The sequence below is a fragment of the Theobroma cacao genome, chromosome 3 (assembly GCF_053813885.1).
Source record: "Theobroma cacao isolate CCN51 chromosome 3, ASM5381388v1, whole genome shotgun sequence".
NCBI lineage: Eukaryota > Viridiplantae > Streptophyta > Magnoliopsida > Malvales > Malvaceae > Theobroma > Theobroma cacao.
The window spans coordinates 42,283,022-42,300,047 of record NC_142641.1 but is presented as its reverse complement, the minus strand read 5'-3'; the positions used below and the strand labels follow the sequence as shown (position 1 = coordinate 42,300,047).

At 34.9% G+C, this 17,026-nt stretch overlaps 2 protein-coding genes across 4 annotated transcripts in view; both read right to left on the bottom strand.

Annotated features, from left to right (window-relative positions):
• LOC18606123 (pleckstrin homology (PH) domain-containing protein) overlaps positions 1-11,994 on the bottom strand; it is a 33,690-nt gene extending 21,696 nt beyond the window's left edge. Inside the window, exons 1-26 of one of the 3 annotated variants that reach the window (XM_088804693.1) lie at positions 11,469-11,994; positions 10,438-10,541; positions 9,738-9,872; positions 9,581-9,631; positions 8,908-9,002; positions 8,702-8,819; positions 8,003-8,104; positions 7,710-7,898; positions 7,466-7,626; positions 6,960-7,130; positions 6,137-6,229; positions 5,715-6,039; positions 5,509-5,613; positions 5,334-5,429; positions 4,840-4,907; positions 4,066-4,186; positions 3,778-3,984; positions 3,476-3,679; positions 3,262-3,371; positions 2,516-2,612; positions 2,282-2,380; positions 1,622-1,777; positions 1,465-1,539; positions 898-1,383; positions 450-797; positions 141-272 (exon numbers count right to left, since the gene is read on the bottom strand). In XM_088804693.1, coding sequence (XP_088660819.1) covers positions 141-272; positions 450-797; positions 898-1,383; positions 1,465-1,539; positions 1,622-1,777; positions 2,282-2,380; positions 2,516-2,612; positions 3,262-3,371; positions 3,476-3,679; positions 3,778-3,984; positions 4,066-4,186; positions 4,840-4,907; positions 5,334-5,429; positions 5,509-5,613; positions 5,715-6,039; positions 6,137-6,229; positions 6,960-7,130; positions 7,466-7,626; positions 7,710-7,898; positions 8,003-8,104; positions 8,702-8,819; positions 8,908-9,002; positions 9,581-9,631; positions 9,738-9,872; positions 10,438-10,541; positions 11,469-11,565 — 3,945 coding nt within the window. In that variant the 5' untranslated portion in view covers positions 11,566-11,994. The remainder of the gene's footprint in view (positions 1-140; positions 273-449; positions 798-897; positions 1,384-1,464; positions 1,540-1,621; positions 1,778-2,281; positions 2,381-2,515; positions 2,613-3,261; positions 3,372-3,475; positions 3,680-3,777; positions 3,985-4,065; positions 4,187-4,839; positions 4,908-5,333; positions 5,430-5,508; positions 5,614-5,714; positions 6,040-6,136; positions 6,230-6,959; positions 7,131-7,465; positions 7,627-7,709; positions 7,899-8,002; positions 8,105-8,701; positions 8,820-8,907; positions 9,003-9,580; positions 9,632-9,737; positions 9,873-10,437; positions 10,542-11,468) is intronic. The other 2 variants (XM_018117623.2, XM_007039562.3) reach the window with 2 other exon arrangements.
• A 2,828-nt stretch (positions 11,995-14,822) lies between these two features.
• On the bottom strand, positions 14,823-16,392 carry LOC18606121 (FCS-Like Zinc finger 1). The gene is made up of 2 exons (XM_007039560.3): positions 15,942-16,392; positions 14,823-15,490 (listed from the first exon to the last, which is right to left on the bottom strand). The coding sequence occupies exons 1-2, from the start codon at positions 16,247-16,249 to the stop codon at positions 15,304-15,306; spliced, it is 495 nt and encodes a 164-aa protein (XP_007039622.2). The 5' UTR covers positions 16,250-16,392; the 3' UTR covers positions 14,823-15,303.
• Between the last annotated feature and the right edge of the window lie 634 nt (positions 16,393-17,026).

Below are 17,026 nucleotides of genomic sequence, written 5' to 3'. Positions count from 1 at the left end.
ATACACATATGAAAACTCCAAACAATTCTAGTTACACTTAAAAAGACAAACATCTAGCAAATTTCAGCAACACATCCAAAAGTCTAAACAAATGAAGAATTTTCTTCACCAGTTCAGTAAAAGATGATAAAATGAAATACCTCAACAAATGAAGTGCCTCCAGGATCTCTCATATCACAGATCCAAAAATACATATGGCTGCTAGGGAGACTGTCATCACTTATTCTCAAATTCCCCAATGCTGCATTTATACTGAAAGAGGATGGGAACACCTTCAAACAAAAGAAAACTTTTAAACATTAAAACTGTGAACATCAAATTTAAGAAAAGGTAACCAAGTTTCATAAAAATGAAATGCATAGGCTGAGATGAGAAAAGGTAAGCAATTAAAAATAAAAACCAGTAAATTTAGAAGAGAGAGATGGGAAGGTCTGAAACAGCTAAAGCACCTTTATATCAGTGAGCAGATTTTCTTGCGACAATGTAGCAAGCTTAGTTTCATTTTCATTCATCAACAAAATCTGAGCATGAGCCATATTTAATTTTAAATTGAAAATAATTCTGGATTTCCCTTTTCCTAGCAGACCTTTGACCACAGGCTCCTCAACACTGGTCGATTGTTGATTGTCAGCAGGATCTTCACTGGAAATATCATGCTTCACACCAACTGCTGAAGAATTATCACTAAAAGATTCACAGCTTTCATCCTCGATAGTAACAGCATTGGCAAATTCCATAATGGCAAGGATTGTTGGTCTACGACAGAAAAATGACAATGTAGCCAGAGTCACTGTGACCTGAAAGTACCATTTATTATTACTTCAATATTTAATAAAAGAAGACAATGATGATGAAGACCAGGACTGAAGTTTATTTCAAACCCAGAGAAGTACCCACCTGCATATCAATATTGTTGTATAGAGGAGAGTTCTGGTCATAAATAACTATTTGTGCTTTTACAAAACTGTCTAACGTATCACTTAGTCCAATGTCCTCCCTTCTCAGAAGAAGGTTGTCCTCAGGGAGTAAACCACTAACACGACTAAAACTTAAAGTTGTCAATGAGGTTTTCTCTGATGACAGAAATTTCTGCAAACTACCGAATTCATATGCTTTTCGAGGTGTTGGTGTTGTGCACTCAGCAGGGTCAACCAAACTTTCAGGTGCTTCATAAAATTTATCATCTCCTTCACTTGGGGATTTGCTTTCCAAATTCTGCTTCTCAGCATCATCTAATAATGATTGTGCATCTGCACTTCGTATAAAAGATCTTGCCAAGTAGCAAGGCCGAGACACGGTATTGCAGCAAATCATATCTTCAATTTCCAAAGATTTCAGCACAGTGCCAATGAACATATCATTCCCTTTTATTGAAAGCTCAACCTGTTTTTACAAAAGTAAATTTTATAAGATCAACACAAATAGAAATATGAACTAACATGAACATAATAATGTTAACCTTACCTGACCACCTATTGCTCGGAATTCAAATAGTGGATACTCTTCAGCAAGAAGCACCTTAATGAAACTCCGCTCATGCTAGAAAAGATAGGCACAAATCAGTCATTCCAAAGAAGTTCAAACTTCAGCCGAGTTTCAAGACAAAACACTCCAGGCTTACCCGATGATTATAACAAAAGCTGATCTTTAGCTCATCAAGAACACCAGTAATAAAAATGCTCTCAATCTTTGCTAAATCAGTTGTATCATGCTTGTCATTGGGTTCTGTTTCTGAGTCTGATGAAGCTTCAGATAGACTAATAATAGGAGCAGAACCCTGAGATTAGAATAGTATTAGTTCTTTGCATTAGAAAAATTATCAACCCATAAAAAGTGCTTCCTTTTTAACAAGCAAAATATTCTTGATGATGTCCCTTGATTTCATAGACCATCAGCTCGAATAGGTTAGAATTAGCCTGAAAGAAAGTGATGCAAGCATGCTAGAAGAAACTTTATCGCTTTTGTATGCTTTCATATTTATAATTTCATTTCTAGCAACGTAGGACTTCATCTTACAAAGTCTGGGTATTTTTAGGTACAAAGGCAGAATTATAATTTTCACAACTCTTGTGCCCCAGGGGAATTTTGGTAATTTTATTTTTGAGGGATTAGTTTTCCCTAATTCTAATGGTTTTAAAATCCTAGTCCAACTAGTTAAGTTGTCCTATTTATATGTCTTTGTATTGTTAGACTCAGTAGAGTTGATTTATAATAGAGATTCAAGTTACTGAGAACTCTGCTACCCATTTCAATAGATTAAAACCAGGAACAAAGGACCTACCGAAGCAAGATATATAGCTCCCTGCAGGCGGGTTTGCCATGCTTTCCTCGAATCATCAGAATCACAAAGTAATATTAGTGCATTCACATCTTCCACCACCTAGTAGGAAAGATGATATAATTAAAGCAATATTCAGAAAGGATAAAAAATATTGAACTAAAATCAGAATTTTTATAGTACAATCTAATGAATTCGTGAGTATTAAGTATTTTAATAACTGAAATCTCTTACAACCTTGCTATTTGACCGTGCAGCACCACAAACAGCCAATACAGATTCCACATCACCAACCAATTCAGCTGGAACTGGATAAGCTTGTTTTCCTCTCAAGCTACAGAGCAAGAAAATCAGGACATAAATTTATAAACATCAAGTACAAATGAGAAGACTGCTCAAACCGGGTACATGTATCATACTGTAAACTAGATGGTGTAACTCTGAACGTCAAGAATCCCCTTAGACCTTAACCATCACCAAAATGCAACTTTTCTTGGTGTTATCCAGCCACATAAGAACGTATCCAGCCTCATCAAATGCATATCCGCCAATGGATACACAAGGGGTGGAGTTTTGCCATGCTCCACAACTTTTTGCACTGAATTTCTAATATAATATACTAAAATGAGATTTCACTGAGTATCTAACACTCATTTGTGAAACAACCGCTATAAAGTAGCTAGAAGCTGACCAAAAGGACGTTAAGAGAACTAAATAAATAAATTTGGTTCCGCTTCAAACTTTTAACTAAAAAAACAAAATGCTAATGCATTTCAAAGTTTAAATAGCGATCACGCATCTTAGTTGGCTTAGATCTTTTATTCCCTTTCCGTACCTCCTAAATCTTCAAATATCTATCCGGTTATATTAGATGATCATGCCAGTTAAATTTTTCGTACTTCCTAAATCTTCAAGATACATATTCATTAATATTAGATGATCATGCCACGGGAAAATCAATTTGGAGAAGTTGGAGAACTAACCTGATATACTGCTTGTATGACTTAGAACCAGGACTCTCAAGTACGTACAGAAAAGGCCCTACTAAGCACAGGTATCGCCGCTGCCATACAGCTTCTCTATGTCCCACACCCTATCACGTAAAAATTGGGGGCCAAAAGAAAGAAATGTCAAGAAAATAAAACCAGAACAAAACTAGACAATATATATGATACAGAGAGAGTGAGAGAGAGAAACCTTCCTACTAAGAACAGACAACCAACCCTCAAAGTCAGCTTGATTCCATGGGCGAAGGAGATCTGGCCTGTCATTGTCCTCATCTTGAAAGATCTTAAATACTTGCATCAATCTATGGTACCGAGCAGGAGAAAAGTGGAACCCTAATGACGGTAATTGCACAGCAAGTCTTGTTGAAGGATATGATGGGTTCTCTAAGCGAATCTGTATGCAACACAAAACAATTAACCCTAAAACACACAACAATGTTAAAAAGAAACAAAACAAGCACCAAATTTGAGGGAAACTGTCTACAACTTTACCTGCTGAAGCTTTAAGATTACCCTGCATTTGTCAATAACAGGCAACAAACAAATACCATCAATGATGGCAGAAGCTGCAGACTTCGGTAGAGAGGTTTTGCTCCAATGGTAATCACCATCAACCAAAAAAGCAGAGACGTCACTCAAAACCAAATCAAACTGCAAATACAAGTCCAGCTCCTCAGAAGATGCACGTGCGTAGTCATCCTGCAGATATTCAACAAAGTCAATATAAAGTAAACATTTCAAATTAAGTAATTAAAATGGGGCTTGTACCCATCCACTAACCTGTGAACGAATGACCAAATTTCCCAAATCAAGAAGAAGTTTTGTCGAATGCTTGCTGTCAGGTCGAAATTCAGTAGGAATTGTAATCTTAGGAGCCGCAATATCCAGGTCTAGCAGAAACCTATAAACAGGTAAAAGAGTTCAACTTATTCAAATAATTATAAATTTTCTTACCAGAATGGATATACTGTTCAAATAAACCAAAAAGAGTTCACTAGACATAACAAGTAAGTCCCAGAAGGGTCAATCCATATCACCCAAAAAGCCACATCCAAAGATTATTGCTTACATACCAAGAAAAGTGCATGTCCGTGCATATATCAATGACAATTGAAAAGGATAAGTCAATACCGGTAAGGTGAATCCATGATTTCGAAATTGCTAGTTACAATACAAGAACTAATCCATCCTAGATAAATATACAAAGCAAAGAAGAGTGAGACATCATATGAAGCTTCCAAATTCACAGGAAGTTGGTGTTATATATACCATTTGCCTCTGGTGAAAGGCTCATAAGGCTATTTTGGTTCTGACATCAATAAACATAATTTAAGTAGCTCTATACAAGATTATACATTGCAGACAGTATTCCCCACTAGAGGGAGAAAAAAGAAACAAAACCGCTGCAGCTGTAACAAACATTAAAATACTAGGTCCCTAGAAAACAAAGCAGACAAAATTGACCCAGCAATCTTTATGGATAATCTAATTCTTTCCTGACTGACACAATTATGTAGCACTGGTGCAAATTTTAATCTAAAGAAGGTAACAAACCTGGCATGGTCCTTCAAAGCCCTGTTCACTTGTTGCTGAGCAGAACGTTTGACTCCATCAATTGTCATCTGGTAATCAGTTAAACACACCATTAGGGAACCAATCATCACTAAAATGTGCTGGTAGTAACTTCTCTGAAAGAAGAAAGAATGTAAAACCACAACCAACTCTATTCTTGCTGGTCATGCAGGAGAAATTTATGTTAACACATTAATTTTTAACCCCAGTTTCTTCAGTAAAAGATTTTAAAAAATGTGACATTACAACTCTATATAACAGGGAACATCTAGTTGCTTTTATTAATTTCAATACAACAATAAATACATCCACATATATACAATAACATCACTATTTAATTTCCCATCTAAAGCCGGAATTATAAGCTCTAGATACGTATACTAAAGATTCAACAGTCAGAAAGCTATTTTCCAGCGACTTGACTACTGAAAGTACTTTTTAATAGAATCAAAAAGATGGCATAAGGAGAACAAAACCTGTACAGCAGCTGCAGTTTCCAGTGCAATAGTCTGACTGACAGCTGTATTACTTTCAAAAAATTTGATAACTTCATCAAGGGAGTCCTTGAGATACTGCCCAAGACATGGAATCTAACAAATCAGTACATACTCCAAAAATTTTACAAGTCAAGAGTTGGGAATAATTGCATACAGTCACATAACATGGAGAAGCTTTCGCAACCATGCTCCAGTCTACTTTTGCATCGAAAGGCTTATAGCAGAAAATACCAACTAAAGAATCGGATGAAGTTGCACTCTGCATGAAGAAAGGTAGAATTAAGATGCCACTACTGCTGTTTGGCAAAAATGCAACCAGCCAAAAAAGCAATTTTGAAGAATGAAAGAGGAAAAGTAGACCTCAGCAAGAAGACCACTTGGAGATGATAATTGATATGAACCCAGTCTCAAGTCAAACACTTTTGTCTCGGGATAAAGCTTAATAGAGCAATCAAGGCCTTCACATGATAATTCAGCAAGACATGCATGGGCCCCATCCAGAAGCTTTGAAGCATTATGTTTCATGTGAACCTCCAAAGAAGTCTGAAGAATATCAGGTTTTTCATTAATCATAAGTGACTGCTCTTCATCACCTTCCTTATACCCTATAATTTTGTTTAATCGCTCCCAGTCCTCTTCACTAAAACTGAATGATTCACTTTCATCTTTAAGAGATTGACTGGCCCTGAAATTGTACATATAGAAGGTCTTTTGTAAAACCTACAGCATCATGAGAGATCACCAGTAAAAAGTAAGAAGATGTTCTCCATACAAGAACTTACCATCCAAATGACCACCATGATTGTTTAGCTTTCTGCTTCTTCAAGTGATTTTCTGATTCTATTGACTGCTCAACAAACTTGTGCGCCAACATTCTGCATTATACCAGGATAGAATATAAGTAATCAACACAGAAAAGCAACTACATTGAAACAAGAAAGTTATGAAGCAATCAGTATTTATAATAATTATACATATCTGTATAAGGACTGAATTAAACTGTAGAGAACATGCCCAGCATACTTATGCATGTGTCTATAGGTGTCTACAAACTTCTCACTTCGGGGTATACTGTCGTCTCTCTAGCATTAAAAACATTAGAATTAAGTAGTTTATCCCACATTGATTAGGTTTGGAGTTTGTGGCAGTTTATTGTGCCTAAATGTGGTAGAGAGCATTAAGTGGTACTATCCATTATCAATTAGCCTTGGTTATATTGAGCCACTCCATCGATTGCCATTTGGTATTTAGATTGAAGTTGGATACCTAAAGTTAATTTTGACATGAAGCTACAGAGACTAAGAATATAATACCAGAATTAAGCTCATTACAATTATAATGCACAAGATACTGTTCAATATAATGTGAGACATCCTAGGTTCTTGTAGATGAGTTAGCACTCTACTTACGAGTGGTAGTTTAATACAAGGGCAAACCACTCCAAGGGACCAAAAGGGACACTTGCCAAGGAAGGAATGAGCCAAACAATATACATATTAGTTAAAAAGCTCTACTGTCAGGGATTCTAATAAAATATAAGCAACATCAAAACCAAAATTGATATTGATAACTAACAGTATGACACATTTTAACAAAATACAATACCTCCATTGCAGTATAAGTTCAATATCAAGTCCGCGATCAAGCTCCTCAATTTCTTTGTTATCATCAACTACTGGCCGATTCACATCAGATTTAAGCAGGGATGCATATAGGGATATATATTTCTTGCGCAACCTTGTATACCTCAAAACCTGCTCCCACGACAATTTTCCACTGCCACAACAAGTAGATTCTTACACAATGCAGAACCAAAAACAAAAGTGTCAAACCATGTTCAGAGAAGAGCCAAAATTTCCCCACTCCCATGAACCTTTATGTCCTAGCTTAAATTAAAGAGAGATCAAGAAATAAAGCAAAAAAAAAAAAAGCCAAGATGTGAACCATCTTTGGTTGACTAGTACTGATTTTTAATATTTAAATTACACTTAAATAAAGACTTCCAAGATGAGAAAGATTAGAGGTTTTATCTTGGGGCAGGCTAATCATATGACAAGAATTTGCTCAACAAACTAAAGCTGAATGGCAAGAAACAAAACTTGTTTAGGTACCTAGCCTTCTTCATCTGATCAGAAACAGCTTTGTAAGCATACTTCCACCAAGACCTTGGATCTGACTTCAAACTGACAGTTGGACGGTAATGGGCATATTTTAACCTCTGATTGAAGGCAGTGAAGTTGTCAGCCAATTTTAAAACATCCCTGTACCCATCCTGCATGTACAAAGATAATAAAATCATTAAAAACCAACACTCAAGAATCAAAGCACTTCAAAGAAGGAAACACCAGAAATAACCTTTGACAAACAAAGAGTCACATCATCCAAGTTCACTGCTGCTTTCTGGAGAGGCTCACCACTATCAGAAGATTCATTTTGCCGCAGCTTCAAGTACTTTGCATTCCCAGTCACTGGTTGCAAGATGTAGGTGTGCTCTTTAATAGGACAATCAGCTGGTCTGCCATATTTTGTACCAAATCTAAAAACCTGCTCCATGGGAAACAAGGACAATATTGATTGAGAACTGAGAAAAGTGTGAATCAACAGAATGCATGTACTAATTAAATTTAAAGAATGACATAAAACAATACCTGAACCCACTCAGAAGGAAGTAAATCCTCCCATGGCTTATCGATATGCCATGGCAATATATCAGAATCCAAATAAAGAGCAAGTCGATCCAGTTCAACACACTATAAAAAGGGGGAATAAAAACATAAATAGGCCATCATGAATAATAACTAGAATACCGGAAGGAAAGGAACTTGAGGGAGAACGGAATTAAAAGGATGAGAGAATCTCTGAAAAGCAAAAGTGAGCACATAACAGCTCCAGTGGTCATGCTGGTGTGATGTGACTAACAAATGACATTGCCAGAGGCAGTTAATGGCCATTAAAGTTTGGACATTAGCAGCAAACTGTTGTGAAAGGTAGCCGATAACAGCCAATTTAAATGGTGACATTTGACACATTGGAACGTAAGCAAAATTAACAAATACCAAAGCAACCATGTATCTCGGAGAAACACATAGGTTATAGTTCTGTGCTTGCTAAAGAATCTTAAATCGGATTAAAGAGAAAAAGAACAACAGACTTTGCTAAAACTCTGCAGTATCAACAGGAAACCCAACAAAAAACAAAATTGTTTTCTACAATAATAAAGAACAGATTCACAATTAAACAATCTGACACTGTTTTTATGATGATCCATGTTTCAGTAAACTTCTCTCTGTCAGAAAGCAATTGAAGCAACAAAAAATCAAATGTTGATATTTTACTAAAAGAGGAACCTTCTGTATACAATCTAGTGCACCGCCAGTAACAAAAGTCTCCTTCCCACTGTCATCAACAGTTACAGCTGAGAGTTTCTCCAACGTAAGGCCAGCTGCAAAAGGGTGGCCAGGATTGCTAAAAAAGGAAAGGGTGAAAAAAGCACTCAGTAAGTTCCAGATGAATTGCTAAAACATAGGGCATAAACCTGTAGGGTTTACTTTACCTCTCAAGATCCTCATATCTGATGTGAATATTTGAGATTGAGAGCTTCAAGTTACCAATTATTGTGCTTATAAGGGATCCCAACCATGATTTATTCTTCAAAGAAAAGTACATTTAATCATAATCAGTAACCAAATATGTAGTCCAGGAAGGGAAAGACTCAAAAAAACTAAATCTTTTTTACTTGTGCAGAATAAACAGTGGCACATTTCAGAAGCTAATTGCACAATCAAGAAAAATGAAGTAGACAAAGTTATGCTCCACATACAGAAAAAAAAAACATACCTGTTTCTCTAACCTGCACCAGTGTATTCTATTGATTGAAAATATTTATAAACAAGGAAACCTCTGCTCCATATACAGAAAAATAAGACATACCTGTTTCTCTAACCTGCACCAGTGGATTCTATTGATTGAAAATATTTATAAACAAGGAGACTTCTTAAAACCCAAAAAGACCAATCCCCATATCAAATCTCAAAGCTCTTATAACGCAAGTCAAAGAGGAATCAGAATTCATAAAGCCACAAAGATCAAGATCATCAAGATGAAAGCTTATGTCTGGTAAAGAAAGTCTAAAAACCTAACTATTCAAACATATAACCATGTAAAGAACCATGACCAGCTATCAGCAACCACTATTTTAAAAGTACTAGATGGAGTCATTAAAATACCATTTCAGATTTCAATTGATGTGTCCTTTCCAACAGCTTCATTTCCATTTCCTATCACCACCAACAAAAATTAAATTTGAAATCGAACAAATTCAATATTCAAACACATTTTATATGGTTAACAATACCAACATACACACTGCTCACCCGGTCTTACCCGTACTCGGCTTTTCTTAGCTTCTTGGATAGCATCCTCAGTGCGCCCTTCAACTGAGGTTGCAGGTTCAGCTAACAGAAAAATGCGATCCAAGTAAACTAAAACTGGATCCTGACCAAGCCTACTCCATGGAACCTGAAGTTGGCAAGTAAAACATCGGAAATTTTATAGAATGCAACCAACTTTGCAAGAATTAAAACATGTATGATACTCATAAGTGGCATCAACAACCCAGGCTTTGCCTAACAGTCACTATCCCTCTTTAGAAGGAATAAGGTCCAAGATTCAAATCCACTCTCTCCTCTCAGACTTCCTCATAGTTACCCAAAAAAAGAAGTGGTATGCAATACAGCAGTTTTCTTAGACTACATATCAAGTCCACCATGCACATGTCAGCCACAATATACTACCTGTTAGCCACAATATGCTACCTGTCAGCCACCACTGGCATACAGTCACCATCATAAACTGCACCTCAACCATCTTCAACAATAACTTCATAACTCCATTAGTTTCTGAACCTCATAGATTTCACACTCAACAAATCAGTATTATAATTTGTTCCCTTATATTTAAAATTTTATTTATTAAAAGAAGAAGAAGAAAGAGGCAAACAGCCACAAGCAAATCCAAAAATATTCAAACATAGAGCATGGCCAGTCAATAAAATTTTATGAGAACGATATTTGACACCACAAACCTTAAGTTTAACTGATCCAAGAAATCCTGCCTTGACCTTCACGGGCAATTTTAAAGCATTAAGTGCCTCTGGCTTCAGTTGCATGTTTGTTAGCTCAACATCACCTGTCATAATTTAAGAATATAAGTGAAGACATCAAGAGAAAAAGGTGATCCAAGGAAAGCAACCTATTTATACATACTGATTATTTGAAGCAAAATCAACACTATTCCTATCCTTCTACAACTCCTAACTACCACAAACAATATTGCACTTTCCTCATCACCATAAACCCCCAATCAAATAATAAATTGTCTAATCCTCAAAATATAAGTCTTCAAAATCATCATTCATACCCCTTTCACAGATCAATATCAAACATTTCCAAATCCTATTTTAAGCAAACCTAAACAGCTCTGAGTATACTGAGTTCCTCAGTCCAATGTTGTTTATTGAGCATTCTAAAATTTCTCTTCCCTAAATTTCTCTCAATGCCCTCTACATTTTTTTCCAGGTTTTTCCCCCTCCATTAGTCTTCCCCTTTTCTCTTTTCCTAAACATGTGGGTGGAAATCATTTTTCATCCAATATAACTCACATTAGTAGGTAATAGGAATAACAACAGAAGAAAACATGGTGACAAACATGCTTATAACCCCGTGCATTTGAATTGAACAGAACCTGATTAAGAGTCTAAGGCAGCTCTCTATCTTTATCACTTAGAACAATAAATGGTCAGGACTCTATCAACATTTCCATCCACATTCAAACATTAAGCAAGCAAGAAAGTAGAACTCCGTAGACCAATCAACAAAATTACATTCAAATAGAAAACAAGCCGACTTCAAAAACACTCTCTCAGTTTTTCTTTCTCTATTACTTAAATTCATCCAGTCTAAACAAACTTCCAATCCTAATCGTGTAAATTACACTTAATAACAATTCGACGAAGCATAACCAAAAAAAAAACAAATGAACTTTATCGACAATCTCAGACACTATAACCCGACAGAGAATAGAACCAAAAAAAAAAGTCAAAGAAAACGAGAAAACCTTGCCAAACACTGATCTTAAGAGCTTCTTTATTGAGACCTCTCACGTAGTTCCCCAAATACCTCTGCAAGAGGTAAGCCACTTGATCCTCCAACATCTTTGCTGTTTATTTTTTCTTTTTCTTTGCTGGATTCTTGACTCAAACTATCCAAGACACTGATCAGAACAAGAATCTAAGATGTAAGAGATTGAAAATTTAAGGTAAGAAAGAAGAAAAAATGAATGAAAATTGTTCTTCATCCCTTTGTGTCGAGTATAAAAGAAATTTTCTGGAACCGAAAAGAATTGCGGTTTTAGGAAAAAAGGAAGTGAGGCTTTTCCTCCAAGAACACGCCAGGCGTCTTTGTAAGGGAAGGGATGGGGAAGAGTAGTTATACTCTACGGTTACTCCTATTTTTTATTTGGATCTGTGTCGATCTTGACAAGAATTGATAGGTCATTAGATGGGGTGAATGGAGACTGAGTGACTTTGACTTCGAGCGTAAGGGGCATTGGTTGGTGGAAGATGTGAATGTAACGCTGATTACAGCTGATTTTATATAAGGGCCACGAGTGTCATTTAGATTCACTAGCATGCGACTGAGTGAAAGGCGGTGGCGTGTAGCCGTTAAGGTGCGAACATTACAGGTAGGCTTGATGACGTTTGCAGTTAATTTTAGGGAAGTTTTTTGGGGGAATTTCGAAATTGGGGCGATGGAGTGAAAATATTTTGAGGTTGCTGCCATTACAAAAGATAATTATTAAGAAGGAAATAAAATTATTGAAATTTGTTAAAAAGGAAATGAAGTTAACTATTTTAGCCTTAGCTTTAGCAATGAATAGAAAGGGTGGGGGACCAAAAGTGAGAATGAGAGAAAGGGGAGAAAGACATCGTGGTGATAGTATTTATTCAACTTTTAAAAAGAAAAAAAAAAGGAGTCATTATCAATAATAAACAAGTCATCAATAATACAATAGATGGTTAAATATGACTTTAATAATGTGATTCAAGTATGTCTAACAGTAATTCGATCTCTTAATATTTGAAAATGTGTTACATTAATTAAAGTTAACAAGATTGATGGTTTTGTTAATGTCAATAGCCAAAGAGAGAAAGAAGAGAAAAAAGTAAGAGTGAACATTTAATTAATTTGACTTATTTAGTTTTAAAATTTGAAAAACTATATTAACCAAACTCTTAATAAAAAATAATCAAAATTATTATCTTAAGATCGATTTATATTGATTGGTTTCGATCAACATGATCAATTCTAAATACTAATAATATTAACAATGTTTATATTTGAAAAGCATACTTAATGTTTCACTCTTGAATACTTTTAATTTAATGGTATATATAATTTAAAATATTAATAATACTTATATTTACAATAATATATTATTAATAATCAATTTTTCAATTAATTCAATTGTAAATTTTAAACACAAAGAAATCAAAATAACCAAATAAATTACTTCTCCTAATCAATTAATATCAAAATTGAAAAAATCAAATTAAATTAACCAAATTCAATTATTTTCTTTCGGTTATTTGGATTTGCACCAATTAATGTTCATCCCCTAAAGAAAAAAAAAAGAAAAAATGGGTAAAATGGAATTTGTAATTTGCCGATCAATAATTAAATAAAAATATGATTGCCTTTCTGATAATTATTATTTTTCATGGTTTAGCAAACTCAAAATATTTTAACTCCATTGCCCCATTTTAAAATTCTCCCGATTTTCCTGCAGCACCGGGCTTCGTCTTGAAAGCCTTAAACCGCAAGGCGGCACGTGGCGTCAAAGCGCAATGGACGTTGCAGTTCATCTCATCCCTCACGTGCTCACGTGACTCAATTCCAGTACTTGCTTGCTTGAATCAATATTTGTTTTTCAAGTAATACTAATTAATCGACAATTAATGATTGATTTGAGCGATCAAATGAAACATCATTGAGCACGTGGGCATTTCTATGGTTTAATTTTTATCTTAAAATATATCTAAATAAATAAACAAATAATAATATAAAAATATATTTTAAAATCAAAATTAAATAAAAATTTATTAAAACAACTTTTGATATCAACGAAAAAAATCAAATTAATGAACAAAGTCGGAATAATTTATGTATAGTCTTTTGACTCAATTTAGAATGACAATAATTAGAATTCCTTTAATAAATAACATATATAGCTTGTTGAGGAATTTTGAATCCATAGAAATGTGGATGGATTATGTTGATTCTTTTAACATTTTAATTCTCCTATAATAATCTAAACTTTCTAATTTATAAACTTTTCCCTTAAACGGAGGTTTGGGTGAGCATGCAAACCATATTTCCCAACAGGCCAGGCCCCGGATCCAACAAAATGTTTAACTGGGAGTCATGGCCTTCTAAGGTTAACATCGTTGTATCCCATTCAAACCCATGGCTTCTTTTGGTCCATATTCCCATCCAGACAGAGAGTTTGGACTGTAAATCAGTCCCCATTCTTTCTCATACAGGCTTTCCATCTGGGTTTGAGCTTTTGACCTCAAGATGCAAGGCCAAGCCTATTGTTCTTTTACGGCCGGAAGCCTTGGCTGGCTATGATTGACATTTGAAACTTGCTCAAACAGGTAATAAATTTTCACAGTACTTTCATCGAATACAGATGTTATGCAGTTGAACTTCAAGAGAAAAAAGAATGATTGAGAGATTCTTAATAATGATTATTGAGTTATTAATCATATTTCTTTATTCAAAACAGTGGCACCAATCAATTTTAGTTCAACTAAAATTAGTTCAAATTAGGATTGTTGATTCTCCTTTCTGCTTTGGCTTTGTAATTTAGCTCACTCTGAAGTTTTGTCCCGTCAATTCCCACACGGATTCTTGTTGATGTTATTATATGGTCTCAAAGTCTGAACCATTTAAACCAATTTCCTCTTCTTGAACCTTCCAAGAAAGAGTAATATAATGTGCTAAACACTATACAGTCAAAAAGGTCACAGAAGAGAAGGAGAAAAGAAAAAATAAAGAATTCCCATTAACTCTGTTTTACGCAACAAGCTTCTGAAATACAACAAGGACAGATGTGTGGAGGATTGGTGGACAGATGCGTGGAGGATTGGTGACCAAGCCAAACATGGCAATTACCTCTTGTTTCCCTGTTGGGAGCTGTGTGTGGTGTAGCAGGTAACTGCACAACAAGCTACAAATTCCTAAACTGAGAAGCAAATGCCTCTTTTTACCAGAAAAAGCACTTTACTTTAACCTTTTTCTAATTCCCACTTTAACTCTCTCTGGACTTGAAGCCCAAAGGTGAAAAGAATAAAAAGTGCAATAACTCCAGGCTTAACAATGAAATTACAAGCATCAGAAGATAACAAGCTTTTAAAGTTCGTTCCATTTATGTCATTCTCATTTAACATCAGTAATACTGAAAATAGAAAAGAAATTAGTACAGAAATAGACCAAGAAGAGCCCCAAAAAACTTTCCCTTCTCATCATTCTTCATTGATGCATTAGCATTTCTTAAGAAAAAGAAAAAATATCAAATCTAATTAACCAAAAAAAACAAAAACCCCGAAAAAGAGCCACATCATAGAGTAGATCCAGGCAATCTCACATCCTCATATACATAACATTCACAGTTAGAACTATTACTGTATATATATTTTTAAAAAAGGAAAAAGGGAAAAAAAACCCCCAAAAAACCCCTCAAAATAGGATTCTTCTTCTTCCTCTCCTCTCTCCTTGGCCCTTTTCTTCAAGGATCTCCATGTCTTCCTCTTTCTTGTCTGCTTTTTTTTTTATGTTTCAACTATTTATATTATAGTAGATATGTTCTTTATTTCCTTTGTGAGGGAATTTTAGGCAGCTGCAACAGTGCCTGCACGGAAAGGGTAGTCTTGAGCTTCGGTTGGAGATGTAGATTTCCTTTGGTCTTTCTTTCTCAAAGCTTTCATTGAGGAAGAAAGATTCCAGTTCTTTTCCTTGGCTTCATCTACATCTATCTGTTCTTGTCTGCAGTCTTCACTACAGAAAGGTGTGTCCCCTCTGCAAGATTTCAACATAACAAAACCAAATACCAATCAGCAACCAAATCTATATATGCTACAAATCTTAAAGCCAAAAAACCCGTCTTGGTTTCTACAAAATTTAAAGACACAAGGCACCTTAAAAACAAAATTTCTTTGGAAACAACTCCACAGTCCACAGTAAATTCCACATGTTTTGCAGCCAGGAAATCGTTATTAATTAAAGTCCTTTAGTTGAAAATTGGAATAAAAACTTATTAACTTGTTCTGGTAAAATCTTGTTCTTGTATCCAGCATCAGCCAATCGCAGTTCCATGGATCTTGGGGAAAAGTTCATAAAGCAAATATGCATTTCCTCAAATTTTTGAGATTCAAACTAAAAGATTCATCGGATCTTTCATAAAATTTTACTCTTTCTATCTAAAAAAACACAAGACTTTCTTCACATGCACATCAAAATATGGACTAACCTGTACATGAAGATGTCCCGGTTACCCCCAAGAGGCTTCTTGCAAAGGAAACAAGCATCCAAGAAATGGGGTTGATGGTCTTCAAATCTGGCATCATAAAACCTGGCAGACCTTGGAGAAGAAACAGAAGAAGACAGATTCCTCAAACTACTCCTCCTTGAGTAACAAAGAGGCCTTGAAAAAAACCCATTTTGTTTAGGACTATGGTAATGGCTTCCCGAATACCCAGCTTCCATATCCGCGAGAGAAGCCAATCCATCATCTTCTTCAATGAAACAAGGCCTCCTTGAAGGTCCAGAAGAGTCCATTTGGTCTATTCAGAAAAGGTCTGGTCTTTAAGAGTCTCTGATAAGAAGAAGAAGAGAGAAGAGAGGGAGAAGAGTAAAGAGAAGAAGAGGAAAGAGGAAAATGGTTGAGAGACTGGAAGATGAGCGGGTGAAGAAATGATGGGGTAGATTTTATAGGGCAAAGCTTTGTTCTTTGTTGAGGAAAAGACTATAAACAACGGCAGGTTTCGGGAATCCGTGCAAGTGAATCCATTGGCTCAAAATACCTGCATCTCCAAGTTCAAAAATTATTTCCGGTTAGTAGTTGTGTGCCATTGACTCTTTTGCCACTCCTTTATACACAAAAATACCATAACACCATTGGAATGAGAAAATAAAAAATTAACAAATTTTTCTAATTTTCCAAAAATGTGAAAAAAATATAATAATATTTACATAATGTAATTGTTTATCTCATGTTATTGATTAAATGTACAATTGTGCTTAAAGTCTTAAAGCTGAAAAATACATTTAATTGAAAGTAAATAAATACTAATTGAAGTTCTTAAATCACTATATAAACAATTTTTTTTGTAAAATAACAATAAAACTCCAATTAAGTTTAAAATATATTGAAAACATTTTCTAAATAATTTTGAAAAAGGTATAATGAAAACGAACTAAAAGTGTTTCAACCTAATAATAAATTAACAATTTTTTAGGAAATAAAAGTAATTAATTGATTAAGATATTTTATATTAAAAGAAGAAAGATTGGTATCAAATTATTAAATAAAATATATACGCCAACTATTAAATC